The sequence below is a fragment of the Desmodus rotundus genome, chromosome 7 (assembly GCF_022682495.2).
Source record: "Desmodus rotundus isolate HL8 chromosome 7, HLdesRot8A.1, whole genome shotgun sequence".
NCBI lineage: Eukaryota > Metazoa > Chordata > Mammalia > Chiroptera > Phyllostomidae > Desmodus > Desmodus rotundus.
Window position 1 is genome coordinate 15981757 of NC_071393.1, and position 26095 is coordinate 16007851.

The 26095-nt window shown below is 52.6% G+C and overlaps 1 protein-coding gene across 2 annotated transcripts in view; it reads left to right on the top strand.

Moving 5' to 3' along the window:
• Positions 1-26095, top strand: part of AP1B1 (adaptor related protein complex 1 subunit beta 1) — a 47151-nt gene that overhangs the window by 12228 nt on the left and 8828 nt on the right. The window contains exons 2-16 of one of the 2 annotated variants that reach the window (XM_045200775.2): positions 2639-2701; positions 5682-5787; positions 8720-8855; positions 9633-9878; positions 11074-11264; positions 12095-12316; positions 14974-15094; positions 15554-15649; positions 16654-16769; positions 17103-17268; positions 21671-21769; positions 22173-22432; positions 23096-23297; positions 24126-24146; positions 24767-24910. In XM_045200775.2, coding sequence (XP_045056710.1) covers positions 2665-2701; positions 5682-5787; positions 8720-8855; positions 9633-9878; positions 11074-11264; positions 12095-12316; positions 14974-15094; positions 15554-15649; positions 16654-16769; positions 17103-17268; positions 21671-21769; positions 22173-22432; positions 23096-23297; positions 24126-24146; positions 24767-24910 — 2163 coding nt within the window. In that variant the 5' untranslated portion in view covers positions 2639-2664. The remainder of the gene's footprint in view (positions 1-2638; positions 2702-5681; positions 5788-8719; positions 8856-9632; positions 9879-11073; positions 11265-12094; positions 12317-14973; positions 15095-15553; positions 15650-16653; positions 16770-17102; positions 17269-21670; positions 21770-22172; positions 22433-23095; positions 23298-24125; positions 24147-24766; positions 24911-26095) is intronic. The other variant, XM_024566775.3, reaches the window with a different exon arrangement.

The window sequence follows — 26095 nt, forward strand, 5'->3', positions numbered from 1 at the left end:
GAGGCTTTCTGGGGTTCCCAGTGGTCCTTTTCACTTCTTTCAACAGCTGTCAACTGAACACTGGCCACATGCAGAGCCCTGGGCCAGGCCGAAGGAGGAGGATGAGTGCAGCTGGGGACCAGATCAGTGTGTGTCCTCCCTTTGTGCATCTGCCTACAGCCCCGCCTCTTGCTGCCAGGACTGGCGGTTAGAGTCCCGCTGCGGGACTGGCAGCCTCAGACGCAGTGGTCTTTTCTCTTACCCGCAGCTCCCATGGAAAAGTGCTGTCATCCTTTTTCAGCCTTGCAAAGCAAAAGGAAAGAGAATTCTGTCTTTTTCTATATATCATGTTGTCAGCCAAGCCTCTATTTCTTTATCTTAATGGGATCCACAAAGGATTTAAGGCAGCCCCAAGGCAGTACATATTTGTTTCCCACTGATTACTGAGACAGAACTCTAGGGGGCTTCATTCGGGGAGCAGCCCTGTTGCCACCCTGCCGTAAGAATAAGCTTAGCCTGGAAAAATACAGTTGGGCTGAAAAGGAGCTTCGTTGGCCTTGTTTCCAGAGACTTTGAAGCAATCCTTGACCCCTCACACCCATCTGACCAGTGACTCTCTCTCCCCCACATAGTAATGAAAGATGTTAATGGGTTACATATTTGAGCCTCTTCCCTGGAGGCAACAGAAGGGACAAAGTGAGTGAGGTTCCTGCGTTCAAACATCTGTTTTGGGAGGGGAGGTTGTGTGGGGTTTTGCCATGTGAAACGACAGGTGGGACCGGAAGGCTGCACTCGGAAGTCCCGTGGTGTTGTGAGCTAAGGCCTCAGCCACTCTCAGGGCTCTGGCCTCCCGCTCAGGTCGGGGAAGCAGAGTTCATCAGTAGAGCACAGGTGTGGAGCTCAGATGGACCTCATGTGGCCTTCTAGTCCAGCCGCTTACCAGCCATGTGATCTTGGGCAAGGTTTTAACATCTCCGAGCCTCGGTTTCCTCATCTGTAAAAATGAGGTTAAAGGCAGTTACCTTTTGGGTAGGATTAAATGAGATAATGTGTGTAAAGCCCCGAGCTTTCACAGGGCCTCAGTTAATGAGAGCTTCTTAATACATGTTAGAACAATCTCGGAAGCCTCTGCCATATGTCCAGTTCACCTGGGTCCTTCCCATGTAGCTTCTTTCATCCGTTGACCAAGAGGAACTAGGGAGGTTAGGTGCCCGGTAAATGTTTGCTGAGTGAAGGACTGGGTACTTTCTTTGTCCTATTGCCTTTGAACAGCACTCTACACCGTAAGTTTTACAGTAGGAGACACCCCGAGAGATGCTTTGAGAAAACGCCATCCTCACTGGACAATGCTATAGAGCCTGCAGTGCATAGATTCTAACCCTCTCCACAGGCGAATAATGCATATCACTGTTAGAGAAACTTGGAAAAGTTGGGGAGAGAGTAAATCTCCTTAGCTTTTTAAATGTGGTATGTTCCAAGCTCATTGACTTGATAGGGCAATGATAGTGCTTCTGTGAGGCTTGGTGAGGCTTTAATGAGTTAACACAGGCGGAGCACTGAGAACCCTGCTGGGCAGAGTGAGCACCCAAGGGGCTGCTAAGCCATAATTGTTAGGTGCTTTTGTAATCTGTGGACTCTTTCAGAGCCTTTACCCGGTCCCTTAGTGATGGGCATTTAAGTTGCTTCCAGCAGTGAATTATTATGGACAGTGCTGCAGTAAAACCCGTACACCCTGTGCAGATACTTCCGTGGGAGAGATTCCCAGTAGGAGAATAGGGTCAAAGGATGTGCACGTTCCGAAATGTGATGGAGGATGTGAGGGCGATCTGGCTGTGACATCTGTCACCCCGTTGATCTCCAGGGTTCATTCAGCTGATCTGGCTGGCTAGGCGGGTGTCCCCTTCCTCCCTCACTGATCCATGTGCATCCCTCCTGAAGCTGTGCACTCAGTCCAAGAGCACGACCTTCCCAACTAGAGGAGGGGACTGGTCTTTGGGCAGAGGTATACGGATAGCTGAGCTCCCCTGTGAGAACCTCCAAACAAGCTCTCAAAAATGTGATGGATCTGCCCTGGCTGGTGTGGCTCAGTGGATTGACCGCCAGCCTGCAAACCAAAGGGTCACCAGTTCAATTCCCAGTCGGGGCACATGCCTGGATTGCAGGCCAGGTCCCCAGTAGGAGGCGTGTGAGAGGCAACCACACAATGATGTTTCTCTCCCTCTCTTTCTCCCTCCCTCCCCCTCTCTAAAAATAAATTTAAAAGAATTTTTTTAATGTGATAGATCCTTCAGAATAACCCTCCAAAATCTGATCAGCCATTATCTAACCGTTCATTTGCCCAGTAAAGAGATAAGAAGCTGTATTCAGGGGGGTAAGGGGAGGTAGAAGACATTCTAAGGGGATAAATAATCGTGGAAGGAGACCTGACTTGGGTGGTGCACCCACAGTACAACATACAGATGATGTATTGTAGCATTATACACCTGAAACCTACATAATTTTATTAACCAGTGTCACCCCAGTAAGTTCCATTAAAAAACAGGAACTATCTTCCCACACCACATGTTTGTCGGATCCTCCTCTCCTCTTCCTCCTGTGCTCTGCAGTTGAAAATGGAATGGAACACAATGGAAAGTCACCCCTCTCTCCTGTCTTGCAGAGTCTGGCCACAGATAAGGGACCAAGATGACGGACTCAAAATATTTCACCACAACCAAGAAAGGTACAGTTTGTTTCATTGTGGGGTCTTGTCCTACTCTTTCCCTGCCCAGCCCTTCTGCTTGCTCCCTGCAGGGATGGGGAGTGGTGGAGGTGGTGTGCAGGCCTGGAATCAAGTGGTGGGAACTACCCAGAGCATCTTTTAACCCTGTGAATCCAGAAGATTAAACTGTTGATGGTGTAAGAAATTAACCACTTCTTTTAGAATTTAAGAAGGGAAAACCATTAGCTCAAAGTATAGAAAAAAAGCCCTGTTTTGTTCCCCATGGCTTAAAATGGTTAAATGTGATATTTTTTTTCCTGGAAGAAAGAAGGCACAGAGTGCTATCAGTAGCCCCATAACAGTATGTGTGTGTCTGGTCCTTATCCTTAGGCACATGTTTTATGTGGTTGAAGTCACAGTTTATATCCTGTTTTTCATTCTGCATCATCGTAAGCACTTCCCCACAATTCTGACGACTCTGACTTAGCCTGTTGAGTTGCTGCGCTGGAATTTGCCCAGCTTGTCTTACTTACATTGTTGCACATCGTGGTGGTTTCTGCTTTTCGGGAAGTGGAGGGGATATAGCAGCTGACAAATATGCTTTGACCCTGTAAGCATCCACAGACTGGCCCTTCCTTCCAAGTGCTGACCAGATGAAAAGAGCTGAGCCAGGACATGAAGGCCGCCGCTCCTCGGGCATTTCATTTATGGGCTCAGCTAGTTTTTATTAAACACCCTCCATGTGCGTTAGAGGAGACAGACAGACTGAACTGGCTTTGCCAGTGGTTGAGCAGAGAGGACAGTTTGTTAAGTAGTAATGACTCTAAAGGACTGGGGATGCTCTGATAAGGGAAGTGTTGGAGGCTGTGGGAGGGCCCTGAGTGGACCTAGCTAGATAAAGGGGGTGTGGGGAAGGGGAGCGGAGCTGATCAAGTGCTCTGCCCATGGCGCACTCAGGGAGAGGAAGCAGCCGGGCACAAGTCACTGACAAGTGCGATGAAAGGCTGGAAGGGTGTGCAGGGTTCAGTGCTGCAGGGCCTGCTGAGCCAGGCCCGAGGGGGTGGCCTCAGTGCCGAGTGTGTTGGGGTGTCAGTGATGGGGTTTTTTGTGGGTTTTCTTTTGAGGACAATGTCTATAGAGAGATATCTGGATCCAGATTTGACATTAGTGATGGTTTTAAGCAAGGGAAGGTCCAAGCCAGATTCTAATACAGGATTGAAGAGAGTGAAGCTGGGAGGAGGCAGGGAGACCAGTACCACAGCTCTAACAAGAGATGGGGATGATGGTGCCTGAGCTGGGGGGTGGCAATGGGCTAGAGGGAATCAGATGCCTCAAATGTGATTGAGGAGGAAAGCCTGGTGACTGAGGAAGGAGACATTCAGGTCTCAAGTTCACCTCATCAGCCTTCTTAGGGCCGAGGTGACTCGGGCCTAGACCCATCAATTGATGGCCAGTTGTACTGTAACTGGACAAAGGTTTCAAGCAAAACAGGGTCAGCCATGCAGCAGGGCCCAGGGTCAAAGTCATCACAGTGTGTTGGATTCCACAGCTTGGAGACAGGGCCCCCACAGTCTCTCGGAGGAGGGTTCCTTCAGCCCTGCAGAGCCATGAATTTGAACTGCAAGGTCTGCAGATTCTTCCTGACTCTGTTGAGCAATATCCTCAGTGTTGGCCTTGCCCTTGACTGTGCTGTGCGTTTGTTCTTAATTAACCTTGTTTGCGAGTTCTTTGATGAACACGACATTGTTCAGTCATGATAAAAACCTGCTAAGTTTTCTTTTTCTCACTGCAAATCCGTCTACAGCTTCCTTAGCGCTTTAGCCCCACACGATAATCTGCTTCACTCCCATCCCAAATAATTCGAGAGGGAAGCCTGGGACTCTTATTCCTTCAAAAGAAATAGCTAAGACAGAGGGTCATGTGGCAAATTAATAATAATAGTGGCCCCCCTTAATGCAGACCACTGAGTGCCAGGCATGGAAATGAGTGGTTCACATCTGAGTGTTAAATGAGAGAATTCAGTGCCCCTGTCCGGGTAGAGAGTAGAGACGAGAAAACAGGCCCAGAGAAGCAAAGTGAGTGCCCTGGGTCAGTCTGAGCATATGAGCTTTGGGGCTAGCCAAGCTGGTTTTGAATCTTGGCCCCACCTCTTACTACCTGTGTGTCCTTGGGCAAGTTACTGAACTTCCTACAGCCTCCATTTGCTCATTGGTAACATGGGGGGATACAGTTGTAGGGATGAAATGAGGGAAAGTGTGGGAAGAAGTTAGTGTGGCACTTGGCTTAGAGAAAAGCTCAGGAAATGCTGGCAGCTTCAGCGTTGAGAGCCAGAGGCCTATCACTCCGAAGTCTGCCCTTTTAACCTTTACGAGGGTTATCGGGGTCCTGACTCCCTCTCCATGGCAGGGCCCCGAACAACCCTACTTCCTCACTTGCTTTTTCCAGGTCATCAAGTTCTGAGGAACAGTTTATTGCGTGTTAGATAGAGCCCCTGCGGGGCCGCTGAATTCCTATTTTCAGAGCTGAGCAACCACTTGTGGCTCAGGAAGTGAAACTCTGAGTGAGCTGTTTTAACTGGAGGTTCTAGGAAAACAGGAAAGGCCAAGTGTGGGAATTGGGGAAATGCCTGCCCTCTCCCCTCAAACCTCAAGTCCCCAGATTCCATGGTAGACTATCTAGGTTTGGGGTAAGGGTGCTGAGGAGGACTTTGCTTCCCTCTATATGTTTTTATCCATCTGGCTGATTTGTCTACCTCGATACCCTTGTAACTTCCACATCTCCTCCCTCGATCCAGTGGGAGCTCTAAGCTCTCGTCCTGATCATTCCTAGCAGTTGTTTCTCTCTGCTGCCTTCCCCACCCGAGGCCAGGGGTCTACAACTGCCCTCGGCTAGCAGCGTGGAGTGTCTTACCCGCCTCCCCCCCATTCTTTTGGAAGTCGGGGACTGGGAATCACCCTTTGGCAGGAGGGATTGGATCGCTCAAGCCTGCCTCCTTTTTCAGGGGAGATCTTCGAGCTGAAGGCAGAGCTCAACAGCGACAAGAAGGAGAAGAAGAAGGAGGCGGTGAAGAAAGTGATTGCGTCAATGACAGTGGGCAAAGATGTCAGGTGTGTAGGAGCAGGCCGAGTGGCCGCGGAGTCCAGTTCAGATCTCTGCTTTAGGGCATCCCTAGGGACCCGTGTCTTCCCTCATCCAGCTCCCTTCACGAACCTCCTTTCCAAACAGGAGACTTTATCTTTAAAGGGGTGACGAGCTCAAATGTTGATGGGGTCAAGCAGTAATGGAATGAGTGAAGTGGACTAGGTTGAAAAGGCAACAAGTGATGAAGCGGATGCGGCCTGAGCCCTGTCAGAAACTCCAGCTGGGGGCGAGAATGAACCCAGGGTGGCCAGGTCGCCTGGTTTTCCAAAAGAATGCAAAGTTGGCATTTTCATTTTAAATCTCCCTGCTTTTGATTGCCAGGTGATAGTAAACAAAGAAATGAACACTGCCCACATAAAACACTTGCAGATTGAATTTGTCAAATTTGGTGCAGTTTGTAGCCTCTGGTTTGTATCTGATTGAGCAGAGCATGTAGACCAGCTGCTGAAGCTTTGTTCATGCTTTTCTCCTGCCTGGAAGGCCTCTTCCCCTTCTCCATGTGCCCAGCTCATCTTTCCATCTTTTGAAATCCATTCAAGGTCTCCCTGTGGCTTTCTCATCAGCCCAGCCCTCTGCCCTGCACACAGAGCATCTTCTCTATGTTCCTGTCACCATCACTAATTCTTGACTATTCTCTGTGTGAACTTGTGTTTACGTGCCCACCACACTGTAAAGTCTCCAAGGACAGGGACTGGATTTTGTGACACTTTAACACTTGCACAGCATTTGAGAGTCTGCAGAACACTTTCAGATATTTTTCCAGCAGTTCCTTACAATTCCTGTATTCTAGGTAACGATATTTTTACTGCCGAATAAAGCAGATAAAGAAGGAGTACAGTGACTGCCCAACGATCACATGGTTAATGACAGAACTAGGACTCGTGCCTAGCCCTTCTGAAATCCAAATCCAGGTGTCCTTCGCCCATTCCTTGTCCTCTGTGCCCTCATGGTGCCCAGCCCCGTGCTTCATAGGCCTGAGTGCTGACATGGAGCAGCTGCCCCCTTCGGGTCCCGCAGCAGATCACACTGCTCCAGACTTCTCCATGGTCTGCCTTACCCCACTGCCACCCTCAGCACGCCCTGCCTGACAGCGCCACAGGAGAAACAGTTCTCCTGAGGGACCTGCTGCACTGAAGACAGGGTGGCAAAGGGATCAGGCGTCTGCTGGAAAACTGGCCTCCTTCCAAATCAGATTCCTTCCAGGACAAAACCACTCTCCTTCAACTAGAACTCCACTGTCATCTCCACACAGAGGAAGCCTCTTTGTTCTGCATCTCAAGTGATCTTGTGCTGCTGTGATGGGTCCAAAAGAGCAAGTGGGCTCATCAGCTGTTCCGCCTTCCCTTCCCCCCTTTCTTCCTGGTGTGTTGTCTTCCAAGGTGATTGATCATCTTCCAAGGCAATCAGTCCGTTTCAGCACTTACTGGTCTCCTCCTGCCTATTGGGCTCAGGAAATTCATTTTGACCCCTTAAGTCTCTATGTTATACCATGTCCTTACCCATAAAAATCACAGCACTTGAGAAGGGAAGTGATGATTCCAGAAACAGAAAAATTGATCTCTAACCATATTTCACATCTCAAGGGGCCTGAGACTCTGGGCCTGTGGGTACCATGTTGGGAGGGGTTCACCCAGAATAACAGCAGTCTTACACATGAGTGTTGGAGTCCTCAGGCAAGACTTTTTTTTTTTTTTTGACACTTATGAGCTTCATGTTGTCTTCTATAAAGTGGGGGCAATCCCCTGGCTTCTCGGGGCTGTTAAATGAGATCAAGTACACATGTAAAGCTCTTAGTGGTAAGACTTGTATATAGCATATGCTCTGTACAGGCTGAGCTGGTTTTTATTTTAATTTATTTTATTTTTAAGATTTTATCTATTTATCCCCGGCTGGTGTGGCTCAGTGGACCAAGTGCCAACCAAAGGGTTGCCGGTTTGATTCCCAGTCAGGGCATGTGCCTGGGTTGTGGGCCAGGTCCCCAGTAGCGGGTGTGTGAGAGACAACCACACATCGATGTTTCCCTCTGTCTCCCACCTTTCCCCTCTCTCTAAAAACAATAAATATTTTATTTATTTATTCTTAGAGGGAAAGGGACGGAGAGAAACATCAATGTGAACGAGAAACATTGATTGGTTGCCTCTCGCATGCCCTCAACCAGGGACCTGGGCTGCAACCCAGACACGTGTCCTGAACAGGAATCAAACTGGTGACCTTTTAGTTTGTGAGACGACACGCAACCCACGGAGCCACACCAGTCAGGGCCTGAGCTGGTTTTTAGTGGGCACCTGAGCTGGCACCTTGTGGTGAAAACAACCTGGCCCATCTCTGCTTCCCTACGACCCTCTGAACCGGTAGCCCGCCGGAGGGGCCATGTTAAGTGTCAGAGGAAGGAAAGACAGTCATTTTCATTTATTTAGCACCAGCCAGATGTCAAGGAGCAGATGGGTACCTTAAGTATGTTGTCTTCTGTCATTATCACAAGGGCCCTGTGAAACAGGGTTTTGTTGAACCTTTCTTGCAAATGAGGAAACTGAGACTCAGGGTCAGCACAGGGGATGAAGGAGTTTTCCCAACTTCAGACAGCGAACAAGAGGCAGAGCTGGGTTTTAGCCAGGTCCGATGGACTCCAGAGCTCTTGTTCAAACCCTGGGAAGAGAACAGAGGACAGGACATTTTTTGCTTTTAAAATCTCCCTTTGAAATTCCGATTCTACCAATAGGTGTTCATGGTAACAAAGCATAGTTGATGTTCTGTCTCCCTTTTCCTAGGAGGTTCTATTATCTTTCTCCTTCCCTCCTATTCACTGTTTCCCCGCAGCCCCCTCCCCCACTAGCTGCCGAAAAATCTTCCTCTTCCTTTCTTGGCCTGCCCCACACTGACACCATTTTGATCTTCTAGTGCCCTCTTCCCCGATGTGGTGAACTGTATGCAGACGGACAACCTGGAGCTGAAGAAGCTGGTGTACTTGTACTTGATGAACTATGCCAAGAGCCAGCCTGACATGGCCATCATGGCTGTTAACACCTTTGTGAAGGTCAGTAGGAGCTTGGTGTGAGGCGGGGTATAGGTGCTCACGGCTCCATCTCCCCTCCATCTCCTGGGGTGAGGCGCTGCGGCCCCGGGTGGAAATACTCAGGCTCCTTTTCAGGCTCTCTGACTCCCAGCTGGAGGGCTTCCTCTTCCAGCAGAGGGCTCCCGCTCTCCAGAAAATCTGATGGTGCAGACCCTGCTAACACATTCCATGTGAAGTTGCACCAGGCCTGTCGCTCCCTGAGTGCCATGAGGGTGAGCCAACGTCTGCACCGTCTACCAGGGCAGGATTCACAAGTGTCGGAGAGCTCCTGTGTTTCCCTTCTAGACTTTGCTCCCTTCTGCATTTTCTGTCCTCCAGAGTGAGGAGCAAGTAGATGCTTGAATGTCAGCCTGTGCACCTTTAGAGCCTTGGCTCCCCTACCCCCATCGATGCCCAGAAGTGGTTAGATGAGGCGTTCTGTGTCCCAGGGGAAAGATCGAAGGTTGTGGTGTTGGATGCATGTGGGTTTGAATCACAGCTCCGCCCTGTGACTGGGTGAGCTCCCAACCCTCCTGCAAGCCTCAGCCCCCTCACCTGTGAAACAGGAAAAGCATTGAGTGCCTGCTCTGCAGATCAGAGCAGCACAGCGCAAAGGCCCAGCACAGTGTCTGGCATGTGCTTGGTGCCCATACGTGGCACTTTTGATGCTGTAGGCCACAGTTGGTGGGAGGTCCCATGGAAACCATCTGATGTTGCTCAGCCCACCCCTGCCCCCGGCCAATGGCTGGTTCCCCTCAGGACTGTGAGGACCCCAATCCCCTGATCCGGGCCCTGGCCGTGAGGACCATGGGCTGCATCCGCGTTGACAAGATCACAGAGTACCTATGCGAGCCACTCCGGAAGTGCCTGAAGGATGAGGACCCATACGTTCGCAAGACAGCGGCTGTATGCGTGGCCAAGCTTCATGACATCAATGCCCAGCTCGTAGAGGACCAGGGCTTCCTGGACACGCTTAAAGACCTCATCTCCGACTCTAACCCCATGGTAAGCTGCTGCCACTCACTGTGCCACCTCTACCACCTCCTGGGTTGCTTGGGAAAGCTTAGCTTGACCCTCCACCAGACAGGCCCCAGGTCCTGGAAGTCAGAGCCTTGCTGGGTGGGATCACTGTTCTTGTGCCTGCAGTGGTTTGGGCACCACCTTTGGAGACAGCTAGACCTGGACTCCCTTCTTCATGCCCTCTGTAACAAGCCGTGTGACTTTGGGCAAACTGCCTAGCCTTCTGGATCCCTCTTCATCAGTAAGACCAATATAATTCTGCATGATTAGCAGGAGCTCTGTGAGGCTTAAGCTATGAAGGTAATGTGTTTGGCACGGCCAGGCACACAGTGGGTGTGCAACCAAGACTAGTGCCCTCCTTCCAGTCACTGTCATTGTCACTGTCTTCTCACCAAGATTGTCTGTGAGCTCTGAACATGGGGTACTTTTCCCTTTACCCACATAGAGGTCACCCTGGCAGTAGGGTAGCCTGGATGACAGGCACCAGGGTGTGGCTGGGAGCAGAACTCATCGTCCCCCACAGCGTGGCAGCAGTTCGGAGGGTGGCTTGGCAGGCCCTGTTTGATATGAAATGTGCAAAGCCCTCAGCCCAGCCGACCCACTCTGTGTCCTGCAGAAACAGATTACAGCCAGGCACTGAGCGGCCAGTACAGGGGTGGCCGCTGGAACACCGTTTGTCATAGGGAAAAGTTGAAAACCATGCGAAACACATGAAAACAGCTACTCTGGTGAAAATGGGTTGAGAGTCCAGAGCCTCACCCAGCAAGCCCCTCTGTACTCTAGCCCCCAGGTGCTTGAGGCAGCCCCCAGGGCTCCGCAGGGGTCGCCTAGCTCTGAGAAGCGCTGCTGGCCTAGAGGTCACCCTGTTGGAAGCTGTTGCAGCTGGTGGATGGGGGCTGTGTGTGAGGCAGCTGGTAGTGCTTTCTCTGGCCAGGCGCCTGGAGCAATCTTTCGTTTCCCCTCTTCTCTTTTCTTGAATGGCAAGTGCACTAATTTTAGTTCCAGTTTACAGAGGAGTTGGTAGAGTGAGTGTGTAGAGTGGGTCTTTGTGCTGCGCGCCCTGCCCGTCGGGTCATTTTCCTCAGGATACTCAACCTCTGACCAGCCAGCATCACTGCCCCACAGCCCCCTAGCCTGTGAGCAGTGCCCCAGCCTCTGCCCCTCTCACCCTCTCAACCAGGTGGTGGCAAATGCAGTGGCTGCCCTCTCAGAGATTGCTGAGTCTCACCCCAGCAGCAACCTCCTTGACCTGAACCCTCAGTCCATTAACAAGCTGCTGACAGCCCTGAACGAGTGCACCGAATGGGGCCAGATCTTTATCCTGGACTGCCTGGCCAACTACACGCCCAAGGATGACCGGGAGGCCCAGAGGTGAGCAAGCTGCCCCTTGCTTGCCGGCCTAGCCAGGGCTGGTCCCCAGTGGGGCTCTAACCATGAGCTTGGCCTCAAGCCTGTCACGGGCTCCTTTCCAGGGCCTTGTCCCACAGACCATCCTCAAACACACCTCAGGGGAGTCTGGGGCCAGGCTGTCAGTGGTGTCCTTCAGGCAGTCGGCTCATGGATCATCGTGGGCAAAGACAGGAGCCAGGGAGCCTGACAGGAGCCTAACCTGGGAGCTGACAGAGACCCTGGGCACCTTGGGCTGAGTGAAGGAGGTGGATAGCATCAGAGCTACCACTCACTGAATTCTCCCTGGGTACCTGGGGCTCTGCTGGTGCTTCCTGTGCATTTGATAACCTTAAAGCAACTCTGTAAAGACCGTCCCATCACTGTCCCCTTTTTACAGGTAAGGAAACCACCCTTAGAGAGATGGAAGAAGTCATGCAGGTCACCAAGCTTGGGCTCCTCTGACCCTTAGTGCTAACCAGCATGATATTCTGCCACTGCTGCATGCCCTCACACAGGGGAAGGGAGGGAGTTGACATCTGTCAAGTATTTGCTACGTGCCGGGCACTGTGCTGGCGCTTTACGTGCGTGGTCTCACTTAAGCCCCAGCAACTCTGTGAAGTCGGCACCGTCATCTCCATTTTCTACGTGAGGAAACTGAGGCGTAGTGTTTTTCACATACTTAGGGCCAGTTTACAAGCAGCAGAATGAGCATCTAGATTTCCCACTACAAAAAACATGCTATTTTAATAACTAAAAGCAGGGTGTTCCCCCTTGTCTGTTTCTCCTCTTTATCCCCTTGGAATGGACTTCAGCATCTGTGAGCGGGTCACCCCCAGGCTCTCCCACGCCAACTCCGCTGTGGTGCTGTCCGCTGTGAAGGTGCTGATGAAGTTCATGGAGATGTTGTCCAAGGACCTGGACTACTACGGCACGCTGCTCAAGAAGCTGGCCCCGCCCCTGGTCACGCTGCTGTCGGCCGAGCCTGAGCTGCAGTACGTGGCCCTGCGCAACATCAACCTCATCGTGCAGAAAAGGTACCAGGACCGCCGCACACATGCAGTGTGTGCTCCTGGGGGTTCTGCTGCTGGGAACGGGGCTCTGAAGGGAAGCTGGCATGTCCCCATGCAGGGAGTCTCAATAGCTTACACAGGTTCTCAGCCAAGGACAACTTTGTCCTCCAGGGGACATTTGGCTGTCAGAGCTGGCGGTCCTACTGGGGTCCAGTGGGTAGAGGCCCGGGATGCCGCTTAACATCCTGCAGCACGTGGAACAGAGAACTGTTCTGTCCGTAATGGTGGTGCTGAAGCTGAGAAACCCGGGCTTAGCTTAACCAGCTAGCAGGCCAGGTAAAGGCTAACATGGATCCTCTTAACCACAGGCAACAGATGGTTCTACAGCCCACAGAGCCCTCTGGAAATGGGGGGTAAGATTTTATGTGTGGACATGCATTTTTCCTGGGGACAGGGTCTGTTGCTCTAGTCAGATTCCCTGAGGTTAGAGACTAGGTCATTTTCACCAGGGGCCACACCAGCCTCACGGTTGCCTCCAAAGGGCCGAAGTAATTTTAGGACTGTATAGATGTAACTACTCCCTAACTGTTAAAGAGTTGAAATTACATTCGGTCCTTTGAAGGCAACGGCAAGGCTAAGGTGGCCCCCAGTGAAAATGAGTTTGACACCCCTGCTCTAGGTGGCGAGGTGCTATGGGCCAGGGGAGGGGTGTGTCACAGTCACTCAGAATGCCATGCAATGTGGTTCATCCTCCCTGTGGAAACGATTGCGGCAGGAAGTTCCTAAGGGAAGGCACCTGATGCCGATGGTGGGTGGGGCTGAAGGGCAATTAGGAGTGCCAGTTCAAGGGGCCCAAAGCAGAAGGGGCTTTCTGGAAATGTCCATCGAGGGAGCCTAGCAGCTCTGTAGAGTAGAGCTCTGCTCTGGAGTTCTACCAGCCTTTTCAGTCAAACAGCTTCCTGAGCTGTGTGGGACAGCCGCCCCGTTGGTGAGAGTGCAGCTACGTGGAGAACAGGGGCCTCGCAGGCGTTCCCTCTTGGAAGACAGCATGAGCTCCTTGTCATCGTAGCATCAGTCTGGCTCTTAGGGCACTCTTGGGGGCCCAGAGATATCAGTGGAATTGGGAAACGGGTGCAGGGTTGGGAGTTAAATACATGACAGCTCTCAGAGTGCCTAGACAAAGGGCGAGACAGGGAGTCGCAGCCGCAGGGTGGGATTAACAAGGCGTAGTGACCACTGGATCCTGATCAGCACGGAGAACCCACTGGCTATATTTAACGTGGCAAATCTCTTAAGAAGTTGACTGTGTTGCCAAGACACCACCTGGCTTGGTTCTGACAAGCAGTTGGGCAGCTTTGCGGAGTCCTGACTGCAGAAATCACTTCTTCTGCTGCCCCCCAGCTCAGGATCCTGCCTCCCCACGGGCACAATGGAGGCTCTTTGCTTTGCCAGGACCTCCCTGCAGCTTGCACAGCAGCATGGAGTGCCCAGGGTCCCTCCTTTCTCCTGTGCTGTGTCTTCTCCCTCCTTCACTGTCTGTCCTCACCCCTTTGCCTTTCTCCTTCCTGTTCTGGAAAGGGCGTAGGAGTGGGAGTAGGGGGTGGTGACTCTCATCTTGCTCCCATCCTTCACTAAGGATGTCACCTTAGTGAAGTGTCACCTGGCACAAGTCTCTCCACCTCAGTGACCTCTCAACTTTCCGCATCTAAGAAAAATGTGGATGGTTCCAGAGGAGCAGTGACACTTGCTGGTGATAGCAGTGACACCGGTGGTAGCCAGTGCCTTCTCTGAGGCAGGCATCGATCAGGCCAGCTGCTTCACAGCAGCCCTGGTATGTGGAGGTCTGTGTCAAGGTCCCAGGATCACCCCATGTTCAGAGATTCACTTGGGACTCATGGGAGTCAGTGTGTAGTTGTGTTTACGGCTAAGATTTATTATCAATGTAGTGAGGATGCATAGCTGGGTCCTAAGGGAGAAAGACACAGATGGAGTCTGCAGGAATCCTTCCTTCCACAGGGGCGGGGTCACACAGAGCACACTCCCCCCTGAGCTACAGAAAGCAGCCACGTGGGTGTAGTGTTTCTGCCTGGGGGCACCCTTTCGAGACTTGTAGGTAGCCTTTGCCTGGCACCTCCTAAAATTCCAGACTCCCAGAAGGAAAGCAGGTGTTCAGCATAGACCGTATTGTTTATACAAACAGCCTAGGCACAGTGAATCACCTGTATCGGAACGGTAAGAACACTCCCAAAGGCCGAGTTCCAGGACTCCAGGTCTTTCTAAAACTAGAGACTCATGTCTGCAGTGGTAACACTTTCCGGCACAGTGTCATGCCCGTTTCATGGCGAGGAAGCAGGGCCTGAGTTACAAGCTGGGATTGGAACCAGGCCTGATCCCCGAGCCCATCACCAGATGCCTGCTGCCTCTCAAATACGAACTGCCTCTTGCTTGTATTCCTTCCTCCCTCCCTGGGATGTGGTTTGACACACGATGGCCAGTCAGGACTTTGCTCGAGCCAGTCAGCGGGCCCTCTGCTCAGGAGCGTGCAGCCCCGATGGTGACCGCCTTCCTAGATGGCAGGCTCCACCTCACACCCCAGAAATGGCCCAGCAAATGGGGAAGAGGTTTTCTCACAGGGCTCATGACTTGCTTTTCGCTCTTTGGGCACCCCTGCCCCCCACCAGGCCTGAGATCCTGAAGCACGAGATGAAAGTCTTCTTCGTGAAATACAATGACCCCATCTATGTGAAGCTGGAGAAGCTGGACATCATGATCCGCCTGGCCTCCCAGGCCAACATCGCCCAGGTCAGCAAAGGGTGGGGGCTTGGGGTGGGGGCTCTGATGTTCGACAGCAACACCACCAATGAGTTATGGTCCCTGGACAAGCTGCCTGGTCTCACTGTTAACAGTTCATCCGCGAAGAGTGCTTGGCACAGGACATGGGGCTCTGTCAGCAAGCACACACCAAACATTAAGTGATAAAGAATCTGTTCTCCCTGTTACCACTTACCCGTCCATTGAAAAGTGGCAGTCAGGTGGATATGTCAGCTAACCTAAACAAGGGCTGCCCCGCCCTGCCAGTTAGTCCTTCCCTGCTTTCCTCTTGGGGCCCTGACAGTTTTCTCTCTCCTTTGGGCCTCTCACCTCTAGCAAGAGGCAGAACCTCATCCTTCTAGGGGTCTGTGCATCCCCACTGCCCAGCGGTATTCCAGTGGTTGCCCCGCTAGATCCCCTCCAATCCCACCTTCTCTTTTTGGGCCACAGGTCTTGGCAGAACTTAAAGAGTATGCCACAGAGGTGGATGTAGACTTTGTGCGGAAGGCTGTACGAGCTATTGGCCGCTGTGCCATCAAAGTGGAGGTAAGGCTGGGACTCTGCCCTCAGCTGGGGGAGGGGCAGGGGGAGAGGAAGGCAGCTGAAACCAGAAGAAAACCAGTCTGATTCTAGCAGAATCTGCCAGCTTCTCATGGTCCAGGAAGGCCTGAGGGTCACTGCTAGAGTCCCCAAGGCACTCATTGTGTAGATTAGGTTGGGCTGATTCTCCCTCTGTGATCTCCCTTAGGCCTTTGAGTTGTTGCAGATGAAATGAACCCGTTATAATCATGGGTTCTCCTGCAGCGTTAGTTAAGGGAATGGGGCACCCCCAGCTGTGGTGGCCCTGGTAGACTTAGCTTTCAGTTAATGGAGCTTTGGGTCCAGACCTGTGCCTGTCAAAGGTTTTGGCAAGTGTCATGATTCAGCTGTCCACGTGTCCCTTTTTCCAAGCTTCCGAGGGCTCTACAGAATATGTCCTGACATTTCATCTGTCCCATTCTCTGCCTATGGAGATGCGCCTTAACCACTGAGCTGACTTTCCTTAAATGGGCCCACTGGAGGCTAGGAGATCCTGGGACAGCTGGTCACCCCAACCCATTACGGCGTTCTTCCCTTGGCGCCTGTGATGGCATCCTGAGAAATCCCTCCCGTGAGGGGGCGGCGGGGTAGGTCCAGCCAGGCTTTCCTAAGCATTTTGGTCACAGGAGACCTTTGGGAGCCAAGTAGAAGTGAGGCAAGGTCAGGCTGGAGCATGGTCACTCTGGCCTCGGGGCTTGGCCTGGAGGAGCTGTAAGGACTCTTCCCCATTCTCAGAAGCTCTACTGGCCTTCTCCTCAGTCTAATTCTGTCTCCCTGTGTCCCTGCTGTCCTGAGGCCATCATTGTGTACTCATTCTTTGTACCTCTTGTCTGGGGTCAGTGTTCTGTTCTCCCACTGTGACAAGGAAGGTAGGCAAGGTGTGACTGAGCCCTTGGCCAAGGCACAGTTACTAGAAGTTCTTTCAGAAATGGGCACAGGGGCCTTGCCCACACTCTCCTCTTCCCACATAGCAATCTGCAGAGCGCTGTGTGAGCACGCTGCTCGACCTCATCCAGACCAAGGTGAACTACGTGGTCCAGGAAGCCATCGTGGTCATTAAGGACATCTTCCGCAAGTACCCCAACAAGTACGTGCCCGTCTCTCCCAGTGAGGCTGATGTGACTCTCTGGGGACAGGGCTGGTGGGAGGTAAAAGCAAAGAGGAGCCTCTCCTCTCTTCCTTTCTTCTCTGCCACAAATAGCATTCTCAAAAGAAACCCTTGGTTTTTTCTTACTTCTCCTGAGCTGTCCCTCCTCTGCTCGCAGACCAAAATAAGTAACAGATAAACCTCAAATCCCTTTACTTACCACCCTCATGGGGTCTCCAGAGGCATCTGCTTGTCTCTTTTGGCCCCCACTGGCCTCCCTGAGCTGCCGGGGCTCCTTCAGTGCTCACTGGCTGGCTCCGTGCTGGTCTCCAGGTACGAGAGCGTGATCGCCACGCTGTGTGAGAACCTGGACTCCTTGGATGAACCCGAGGCCCGGGCTGCCATGATCTGGATTGTGGGCGAGTATGCCGAGCGGATCGACAATGCGGACGAGCTGCTGGAGAGTTTCCTTGAGGGCTTCCACGACGAGAGCACGCAGGTGAGCCGTCAGGCCAGGGTGCGGGCCCTGGCCAGCAGCTCGGCACCACTGCGGCCCATCCTGCTCTCAAACCCTCCCCAGCCAGCAGGCTCAGGGCCGTGCCCCTGCTAAGACCGCACTGATGGCGTGACAGACGAGTGCCGTGTGGGTGACAGGTGTGGCCCTTTCCTCCCCCACTGTGGTCCCTCGGGGCGCGGGGGGGGGGGGGGGGGCGTGAGGGTGGCCTGTGATGGTGAGCGCTGAAAGCAGGCAAAGCTTTCTCGTTTTGTTTTTGTATTTCTCTTCAGATAGATAATACATTGACTTGGTTCCAAATTTAACGGAGATGAAAGAATTTATATAGTGAAAATTCTCTTTCCCACCACTTTCCTGGCCACCAGTTCTCCCAGAAATCACTCATGTTATTTATTGGTTTCCTGGGGATATTTCCAGAGAGAGTTTAGGAGCACACCAACAGGTATACATGCACCTCTGTACATGTAAACATACATACATACAATCAGTTTCTCTTATTCGTGGTTCTCATGTTCTGTGAAGTCACCACAAACTCCGAACAAACCAGAACTAAACCATTGCTCCTGGAAGAAACACAGAGTTGGGTTTCTATGTACCTCTGGTCCTAGCACTTCCATCTACTGGTCAATGCATAACCTGTTCTACTTGTATTTCTGTTTAAAGCACCTTATTTAATACACATTGTTGACTCATTCACATTGAAATCATGGCCAACAGCACTATAACTCACGCCTCAACAAAGCTCATCTAACATATGTATTTTCTCCAGAAGACACATCACCACCTTCTTGCACGTAGGAACACCAGACAGCCCATCAGCACTACCTATGGGGGTCATTTTTAAACAGAGAAAATACCCACAAAAAGCACCGAAATGTGGAAGACATGGCACCGAATAGACCGCGAAAAGGACACCTGTTTGCAGTGTAAGAACTCAGGCAGAAGGCAGAGCGTTGCCTCGTTGGACCACAGCTGGGGGCGCGTATGTCAGACAGCTCGGGGTTTGTGCTGCTTTGCACGTGTCTGCGAGTGACCGCGACAGTGCCGTGAGCGTTGGTTTGGGCGTTACAGGTATATTTTAGCAAGTAGGCAAGTTTGCAAATATGGACTCTGAATGAGCATCAACTGAATATTTATATTTCTTTCTCATTTATTTTTAAACACTAATGGTAACATATTATACAAATTCAAATTGTTCAGCACCTGGCCTTTTTCCCGTAAAAATACATGTGTAGGCCCTGCCATTAATTTACGAGAACCTTTTACAGCTGCCTAGGGGTCCTTCATGCAGAACTCCTACGTTTATTTAACCAGCATCCTCTGATGAATATGTGTCAGTCTTCTGCTATTTTAATCAGTCACGCTGTGAATAACCTGTGTGAGGCACATCTGCAAGTATAGCTGGGGTATAATAAATTCTTAGAAGCAGAATGCCTGGTCGAAGGGCCTGTGCATTGGAGATTTCCCTTAGTGCAGAGACTGTTCTGGTTTACGCTCCTAGCTCAGAGGTGGGTGGCCCTCTCCTTACCTCCTTCCCAGTCTAGGGCACCCTCAAACTGTCCTCGCCAGTTTGATGACAAATGGTACGGTGATGTAGCTTTGTTTGCATTTCTGTTCTGAATAGGGTTGAGCATATTTTAATTTGTACTCCCTTTTCTGGGAACTCTCTGGTCACGCATGGGGGCCTTTAAAACATCTGTTTGTACGCACAGAAAATCTTCGCTGTCCCAGCTGGGGCAGTGTAACCCAGTGGGTCAGGGCACGGGACTCGGGATTGGAGATCCCAGTGTCCAAACCCCTCTTCTGCCCCTTCCTGACCCCTTGGCTTTACCCCAGTTCTTCACCTCTCTGAGCATGTTTCCTGTTTATAAAATGGGGATCATAAGACTGTCCCTCATCCCGTTGCCGTGGAAGTTGAATGGGATGCTTTGTGTAAAGTCCTTACCACATGCTCAGCCCATGGTAAGTGTTCATTAATGGTAGTATTGGTGTTGGCAGGTCCAGGCAGGAAAGGGGACCAACTGACTTCTGTAGCTGGTAATTCCAGGAATGTGCCCTCCAGCACCTATGGGTGAGGGTACTCAGATGGTGGCATCGTGGCTGTCTCTGCCTTTCAGGGGTGGCTTCTCCCTTGGGCAGGCCCCCATGGTGGAGCCCACAAGGAATCACCACTTTCAGGCTCTAGCTTAGAGACTCCTGTAGTTACTTTCGCCTCAATAGTTCCAGCAACAGTCCAGGCCCATTCACATTGTCCTGAGCTAGTCGCTGACTCTGGCCAGGTCTGTCAGACGCATGTCCCTGGATTGCAAGAAGCAAGGAGGAGCACAGGTTTTTTTTTTTTTTTTTTTTAAGGAAAGCCAGTGTTTCTATTACTAGAAGACAGAGTAGATGCTGGGCAGGCAAAAACAACAGATGCCCATGACAAAATAATAGCAGTAATTACCACCGACACCCACTGCCACCTGCCAAGTCCGGCTGCCAGCATGCCCCAAGGCTACCTTCGCTTCCACCACATGACACGCTTCCTCGTCTCCAAGAAGCAAAGCCTGGCCCGGGATGGTTTCTGCCCCTACAGGCAAGTTCTGCCCTGTGAGGGGCATTTCTACCCGCATGTAAGAGTAAATCTTTCGCAGCCTCTTCCCCCTTAGGGAAGCCCACTACAGAGACAGGATTAGGGAAGTCAGACAGGGTACTTGGGTAATGTGTGTGAACGGCCCACTCCGGTGCTCTGCAAATAGTAGCCATGTGGTGGTGGTGTTTTATTTAACTGGCTTGTACCCTCTGCCTTCTGGGTTCATGACAGAGTTCAAAGCTTTTATAAGAATACTTGTTTAACCCTGGCTGGTATGGCTCAGTCGTTGAGTACCAGCCTGTGAGTCAAAAGGTCACTGGTTCGATTCCCAGTCTAGGGCACATGCTTGGGTCGTGGGCCAGGTCCCCAGTAGGGGGCGCATGCGAGGCAACCACACATTGATGTTTCCCTGTCTTTCTCCCTCCCTTCCTCTCTGTCTAAAAATAAATAAATAAATCTTTTTTAAAAAAGAATACTTGTTAACTGCTTTGCAGTTTGGAAACTTATTTTAGGTTATCTCTTTGAGCCTCCTTGCCCTAGGCTCCTTGGCCTCTCCAGCCATGGATGAGAGGCTCAGGAAGTGTTGGCCATGGTGTTACGTCAGTCCAGCCTGCCTTTGGCCCCAGTCTGGATGGCAGGGGCAGCGGCATCATTGCTGGAGGGTTGCTGGTCGGGGGTAGGAGGAGTTGGGCTTGTGGCCAGATCTGCCAGGCAGCGTGGCACACTAGGCAGTGAAGAATGATTCCAGGCAGGCAACTGACCTGGGTTGGGGAGAACTTGGTAAAGAGTCCCTGTGTGGTGGCCATGCTGATACTGATGATGATGGAGACACCTGTTATGTATTAAACAGAAGACACAATTTGTTGTCTTCACATCTGTTGTCTTATTGCCTCTTCCATTAACCCTGTGAGGTATTACACCCATTTTATAGATAAGGAAACACACTAAGAGAAGTTAAATGACTTGTGCAGGGTCATCCAGCTGGGAAGTGATAGACCCAGAGTTCAAATTGAGGTGTGATCTAACTCGCTCCAAGTCAGCTGCCATAAGTTGCTATGTGCAAAGCTCACAAGAACCCCCTGAAGTAGCCACGTCTCCCTCATTGACTGAGGGTAAGTGGCTTTCGCTGCACTGCCTAGCCGGGAAGCATTTCCAGGACTTTGGGACGGTGCAGATGAGCGGGTGCAGGAGGCTGCAGCACCATAGGGTTGGGGGCTGGGGTAAGCATGAGATCAAGGGAGTGAGGAGGTGCCGGCCAGGCTGAGGGCGGAAAGTTCAGAGGGCGGCAGCAGCCAGGTAAGAGGCAGAGGCTGAGAGAGGGCTGGGTAGGGAAGGTTCCCACCCTCTGGTAGAAGCACAGCTCCTCAACGAAAGACCGGCTCTGTGCGCCCTACTGGCCCAGTCCTCCGGGCCTCACTGGCACCATCTCTGCTTAGTCCCTTTGACAGATAGTCCCTTTAAGAAGCATACCGGCTACACATGTTGCCTTTTTAAGCTGTGAGCTCCTTGAGGAACTATGAGGCCTGGAGCCCTGATAGGTTTCTGAGACCCTAGGTCAGGGCAGCATCCCCTGGCCGCACATGGTCACCAAATAGTACAGTGGCCAGCTCCTTCCTAAGTGGCCTAGGCTACTCAGCACTACCAACACCCCTGCTGGCCTTAGTCTGTGTTCTCTGGCCATCCCAAACCTAGGAAAGCTGTTCTCACCTTCCAGGACGTCTGAACACCCTTTTCCCTCTTCAAGGCCCTCGATTGCTGTCCTGCTGCTCCCACATGAAGCCCATACTTCTTCGTTGTCTCTCTGTCTTCCTGCAGGTCCAGCTACAGCTGCTGACAGCCATAGTGAAACTCTTTCTGAAGAAGCCAACGGAGACCCAGGAGCTGGTGCAGCAGGTCCTCAGCTTGGCCACTCAGGTGGGTGCCCAGCCTCCCTGCTGTGCCCAGCACAATTCTCACTCCATAAGGGGGCATTTTGGTCCAAGAGCCAGACCTGGGTGGTTCTGCTCCTAAGACTGGCACCATTGTGGGTTTGGCCCCAGAGTAATCCGGGATCCCTGCTCACAGCGCTCAGTCACTAACAAATCAAGATGGAATGGGGTCAGGTGGTAAAGTTGGGACAGACTGAGCAAGGAGAGGAAAACCATGAGAACCAGAGGGCAGACTGTCCATGGAGATTGGAATGGGCATGGCCCACTGGAGTAGGCTGGAGTGGGAAATTGTCAGGGGAGGGGTGCTGGGTCATGTGTGTTTAAACCTCCCATCCCCCTCACCCAATTGCTCTGCTCTGAGTTTCATGAGCTTCTCATTACTCCCCAAGGACTCAGACAACCCGGACCTGCGGGACCGTGGCTACATCTACTGGCGCCTGCTCTCCACGGACCCAGTGGCTGCCAAGGAGGTGGTCTTGGCTGAGAAGCCACTCATCTCAGAAGAAACAGACCTCATTGAGCCGACACTGCTGGATGAGCTCATCTGCTACATCGGCACGCTGGCCTCCGTCTACCACAAGCCACCCAGTGCCTTCGTGGAGGGAGGCCGGGGCGTGGTGCATAAGAGCCTGCCGCCCCGCACGGCCTCGTGAGTGAAGTGGGCCAGCTGCCGGGCTGAGCCTTACCGCCGGGTCTCTCAGTTCAGTAGCACGGGTGCCCAGGCTCTGTGCGATTTCCCCTGGCAGGGCCTGAGTCTGAGGGCATTATAATTCTGGCAACCTTTACTGAATGCTTACTGCTCCCCAGTCATTGGCTGGGTGATCTCATTTGATCCTGACAACAAATCTGAGAGGTGTCCCAACCTAACAGATGAGGACAGTAGGCACAGAGAGTCGAGTGCCTGGTGCAGCATCCCACAGCCGGCAGAATCGGGCTCCGACCCAATTCTGGCTGATTCCAGAGCACTTTTCTCACCTTCCTCCTCTACCACTCCCAGGTGGCTGCTTTGGCCTGGTTGCCCAGCCCTCTGGGCACTGGCGTCCAGTCTTCTCTGAAGAGTGGACCAAGTAGTGGAAATACAGACGTCCTCTTCCTTAATTCATCCCTGTGAAGCTGTATCTTCTGAAGGGCAGAAAAATGCATGAGGCAGGGGGATGGGGAGGAAGGGGAGGCATGTAGACAGTCCCTGTGAGACAGTGAGGAAGCCCAGTGCCTGTCCTGAGAAGGTCCTGGACACTGGGGAATCAGACCTCCCTGAGACAGTCTGCCCCCAGCCCTTCTGATCCTCTCTCTCCCTCCTTTGTCCTCAAAGGAACGAGAGCACAGAGAGCCCTGAGACTGCCCCTGCTGGGCCACCCTCTGGTGAGCAGCCAGATGTCATTCCTGCCCAGGGTGACCTGCTGGGTGACCTCCTCAACCTGGACCTTGGCCCCCCAGTGAGTGGCCCAACCCTGGCTACCTCCTCGGTGCAGATGGGAGCTGTGGACCTTCTTGGCGGTGGCCTTGACAGCCTGGTATGTCCTGGGAGCCCCTCTGGATGACATTGGCAATGATCTTCAGAGAAGCAATCATTGAACGCCCTCTCTGTGCCAGGCACCAATCAGGTACCTTTGCCTGTGAAGGTGATCCTGTAGCTCTCTGCTTGTAGGTGAGCAAACTGACGCTTACAGAGGTCAGGAGACTTTCCCTCCAAGAGAGCATAGTTTTTAAATGGCAGGCACAGAACTTAGCCCTTTGTCAGGCTGCTGAGCCCCAAGAGACCTCAGGCAGCATAGGGCCAGTCCTAGCCCCTTCCCCTGAGTCCGACCCTGCAGGTGCCTTGGCCCCGTGGGGCTGGAGGAGCCAGACCTGTGTCCATTAATCTCCCAACCCTGCAGCAGTTGGGGACAGCAGCCTGGCAGGCCTGAGAGAGGCCGTTATAGGGCAGGGACAGTGCCCCCCTATAGAAATGGGGTGGTGAGACTGTCCTCGGTATCTCCCAGGAACTTTGTCAGGCAGCTGGGACAACCAGGTAGAGGGGGCAGCAGAGCCCCTGTCACGTAGCCATGCCCAGCTCAGGTCCCCAAGCCTGTGGCACAGGGGACTAAGGGGACGGACGGGCTGTGGCCTAGGATGTGGGCGGCGGGATAACCACGGGGGTGGTGCTCATTATAGAAACAGTCTGGGCCCCTTCTAGGCCCAGCACAGCCTTGCACCAGACTCATCTCGGATGGGGCAGCAGTAACTAATCTTTTCTCTTTCCCTCTCCCCCTTCCCCCCATCTCTCTCTGTGTCTTCCCTCTTGGCTTTTCTCTCTGCATGTGGCTGCCTCTTCTCTTCACCCTGCCTGCTTCTGCTTGGAGATGGGGGATGAGCCTGAAGGGGTACGGTTCAACCCTCGCGTCACCAAGCCTTCGTCCCTGCTCCTCCTGAGAGCACTGGTCTAACATCCCAAGGGTCAGATGATGTCAAAGCAGTCCCTCCCTGCTGAGCCCTGGCCTTCATTCCAGTGTCCTGGCAGCCTCTGCTTTGACCGCCTGGCATCCAGCTGCCACCAGGCCCCCCAGTCCATGAATTCCTCATCCCGTTCTCACTACTGTATGACAAAGTTGCCTTGTCATCCTGAGGATCGCTGGCCCTCTCTGTCCCCATGGCCACTCGCCAATATCCTGGAGGGCACACTCCTATCTCCTTAGCACAACCCCCTCACAAAAGTGTGCCTCTGGTACCCCTTTTATCCATGGACTGAGTGTTAGTTTGCAGATGTCCCCAGCTTTCCCAGAGGTCACCTCCAAGGCTCGAGATTTGCAGGGCATAGGATGGCTCAGACTCTCTTCACCCACCTCACTCTGTCTTATTCCTGCAACTTAAGAGTTGGTTGACAGCAGCCTTGTGGGATCCCCTCCTGTCCCGCCCCCTTGTTTTCTAAAGAGCCAGGTGGCTACACTCATCCCAGGCCCCTGATGACCCCGTCTGCCTCTGACGCCTTCCATTGCCTTTCCAGATCGGGGGCCCCAACTTCGTGACACCCCCAGCAGCAGCAGTACCAGCCAACCTAGGTGCGCCCATGGGCAGTGGCCTGAGCGACCTCTTTGACCTGACCAGTGGCGTGGGCACCCTGTCAGGATCATATGTGGCCCCCAAAGCAGTGAGTACCATGCCCCTTCTTGTGGCAAGAGCAGAGAGAAGGTGGAGACTGGTGCGCGGGCTCCTTACATGGCCCATTCCCCAGACTCTGCTCAGGCCAGCAGGGATGGCTCCAGGAGCAGCGGTTTCCCAGCACAATGCCAAGGGCCGCTGGGGGCTGTGGGAGCACAGGGAAGAGATTCTAGGTCAGGGAAAGGCATCCCAGCAGGGAGCTGGAGCTTAGGCCTGCAGATCCAGACAGAATTAGCCAGGCCGAAGTGGGCAGAGCCTGTGGGAAAGCCTGGAGGTGAGGGAGAGCCTAGCACCTTCCAGGGAACTGGCAAAAGTCCTGTCTGGTTGGAGGGTGCTTCTCAGTGCTGTCTGACCCAAGGCCTCTCATTGATAATAGACATTTTATAACGCCCCTTCCTCTCCTACCCTTAAATGAGATCTGTGGGCTGGGCACCTACCTACACATAGAACTTTTAAAGTAATAAGATGCTACCACTGCGTGGAGAAAAGTGGAGAAAATAAAGTAGTGTAATTCAATGTCAGAAGAGCTTGCGGTGCCCACCCCAGAAGACCCGGCGAAGTGTGGGGTGCTGGCAGCAGTGCAGATTCACCGTGAGGCCGCACGGTGCCGTGAGTGGTGCAGCTGCAGTGGTGGCTGACTCCCAGTCAAGTTCCAGCAAAACAAAGAACAGGCTCCCCTTGATTTTTACCATAGTTCAGTTCTGGCAATTTTAGGGCATGTTGAACCCACACAGAACAATTGCTCATTGTGGGAACTGCTGACCCCTGGCAGCATGTCCAGCATCCCCGACCCCGGCCCACTGAAAATAGTGCCTCCCTGCCATTGTGCTACCTAAAGATCCCCCACAAATGCTGCCTGTGCTGCCAAGGGGCAGTACCCTCCGGAGACTCCTGGCTAGACAGAGATGGGGAGATTAGGGAGGGAGGAAGCTGGTGAGGTTGGCATCGCCAGACTCTGAGGGGTTGCTCTTGATCCTGGTGCAACGGGAGCCATCGGAAGATTGGCACTTGAGAGAGGGCTCTGGCTGCAGCATGGAGGCCAGGTTGGCAGGGGAAAGCAGCAACAAGAAGCCCGGTGAGGACACTGGCAGGAGGTGATGCGCGCTGATGGCAGCCTGGACAAGGAAGGCATCTCTGGGGGTGGAGGCAAGAGGCTGGACTGGAGAGCTCCCTG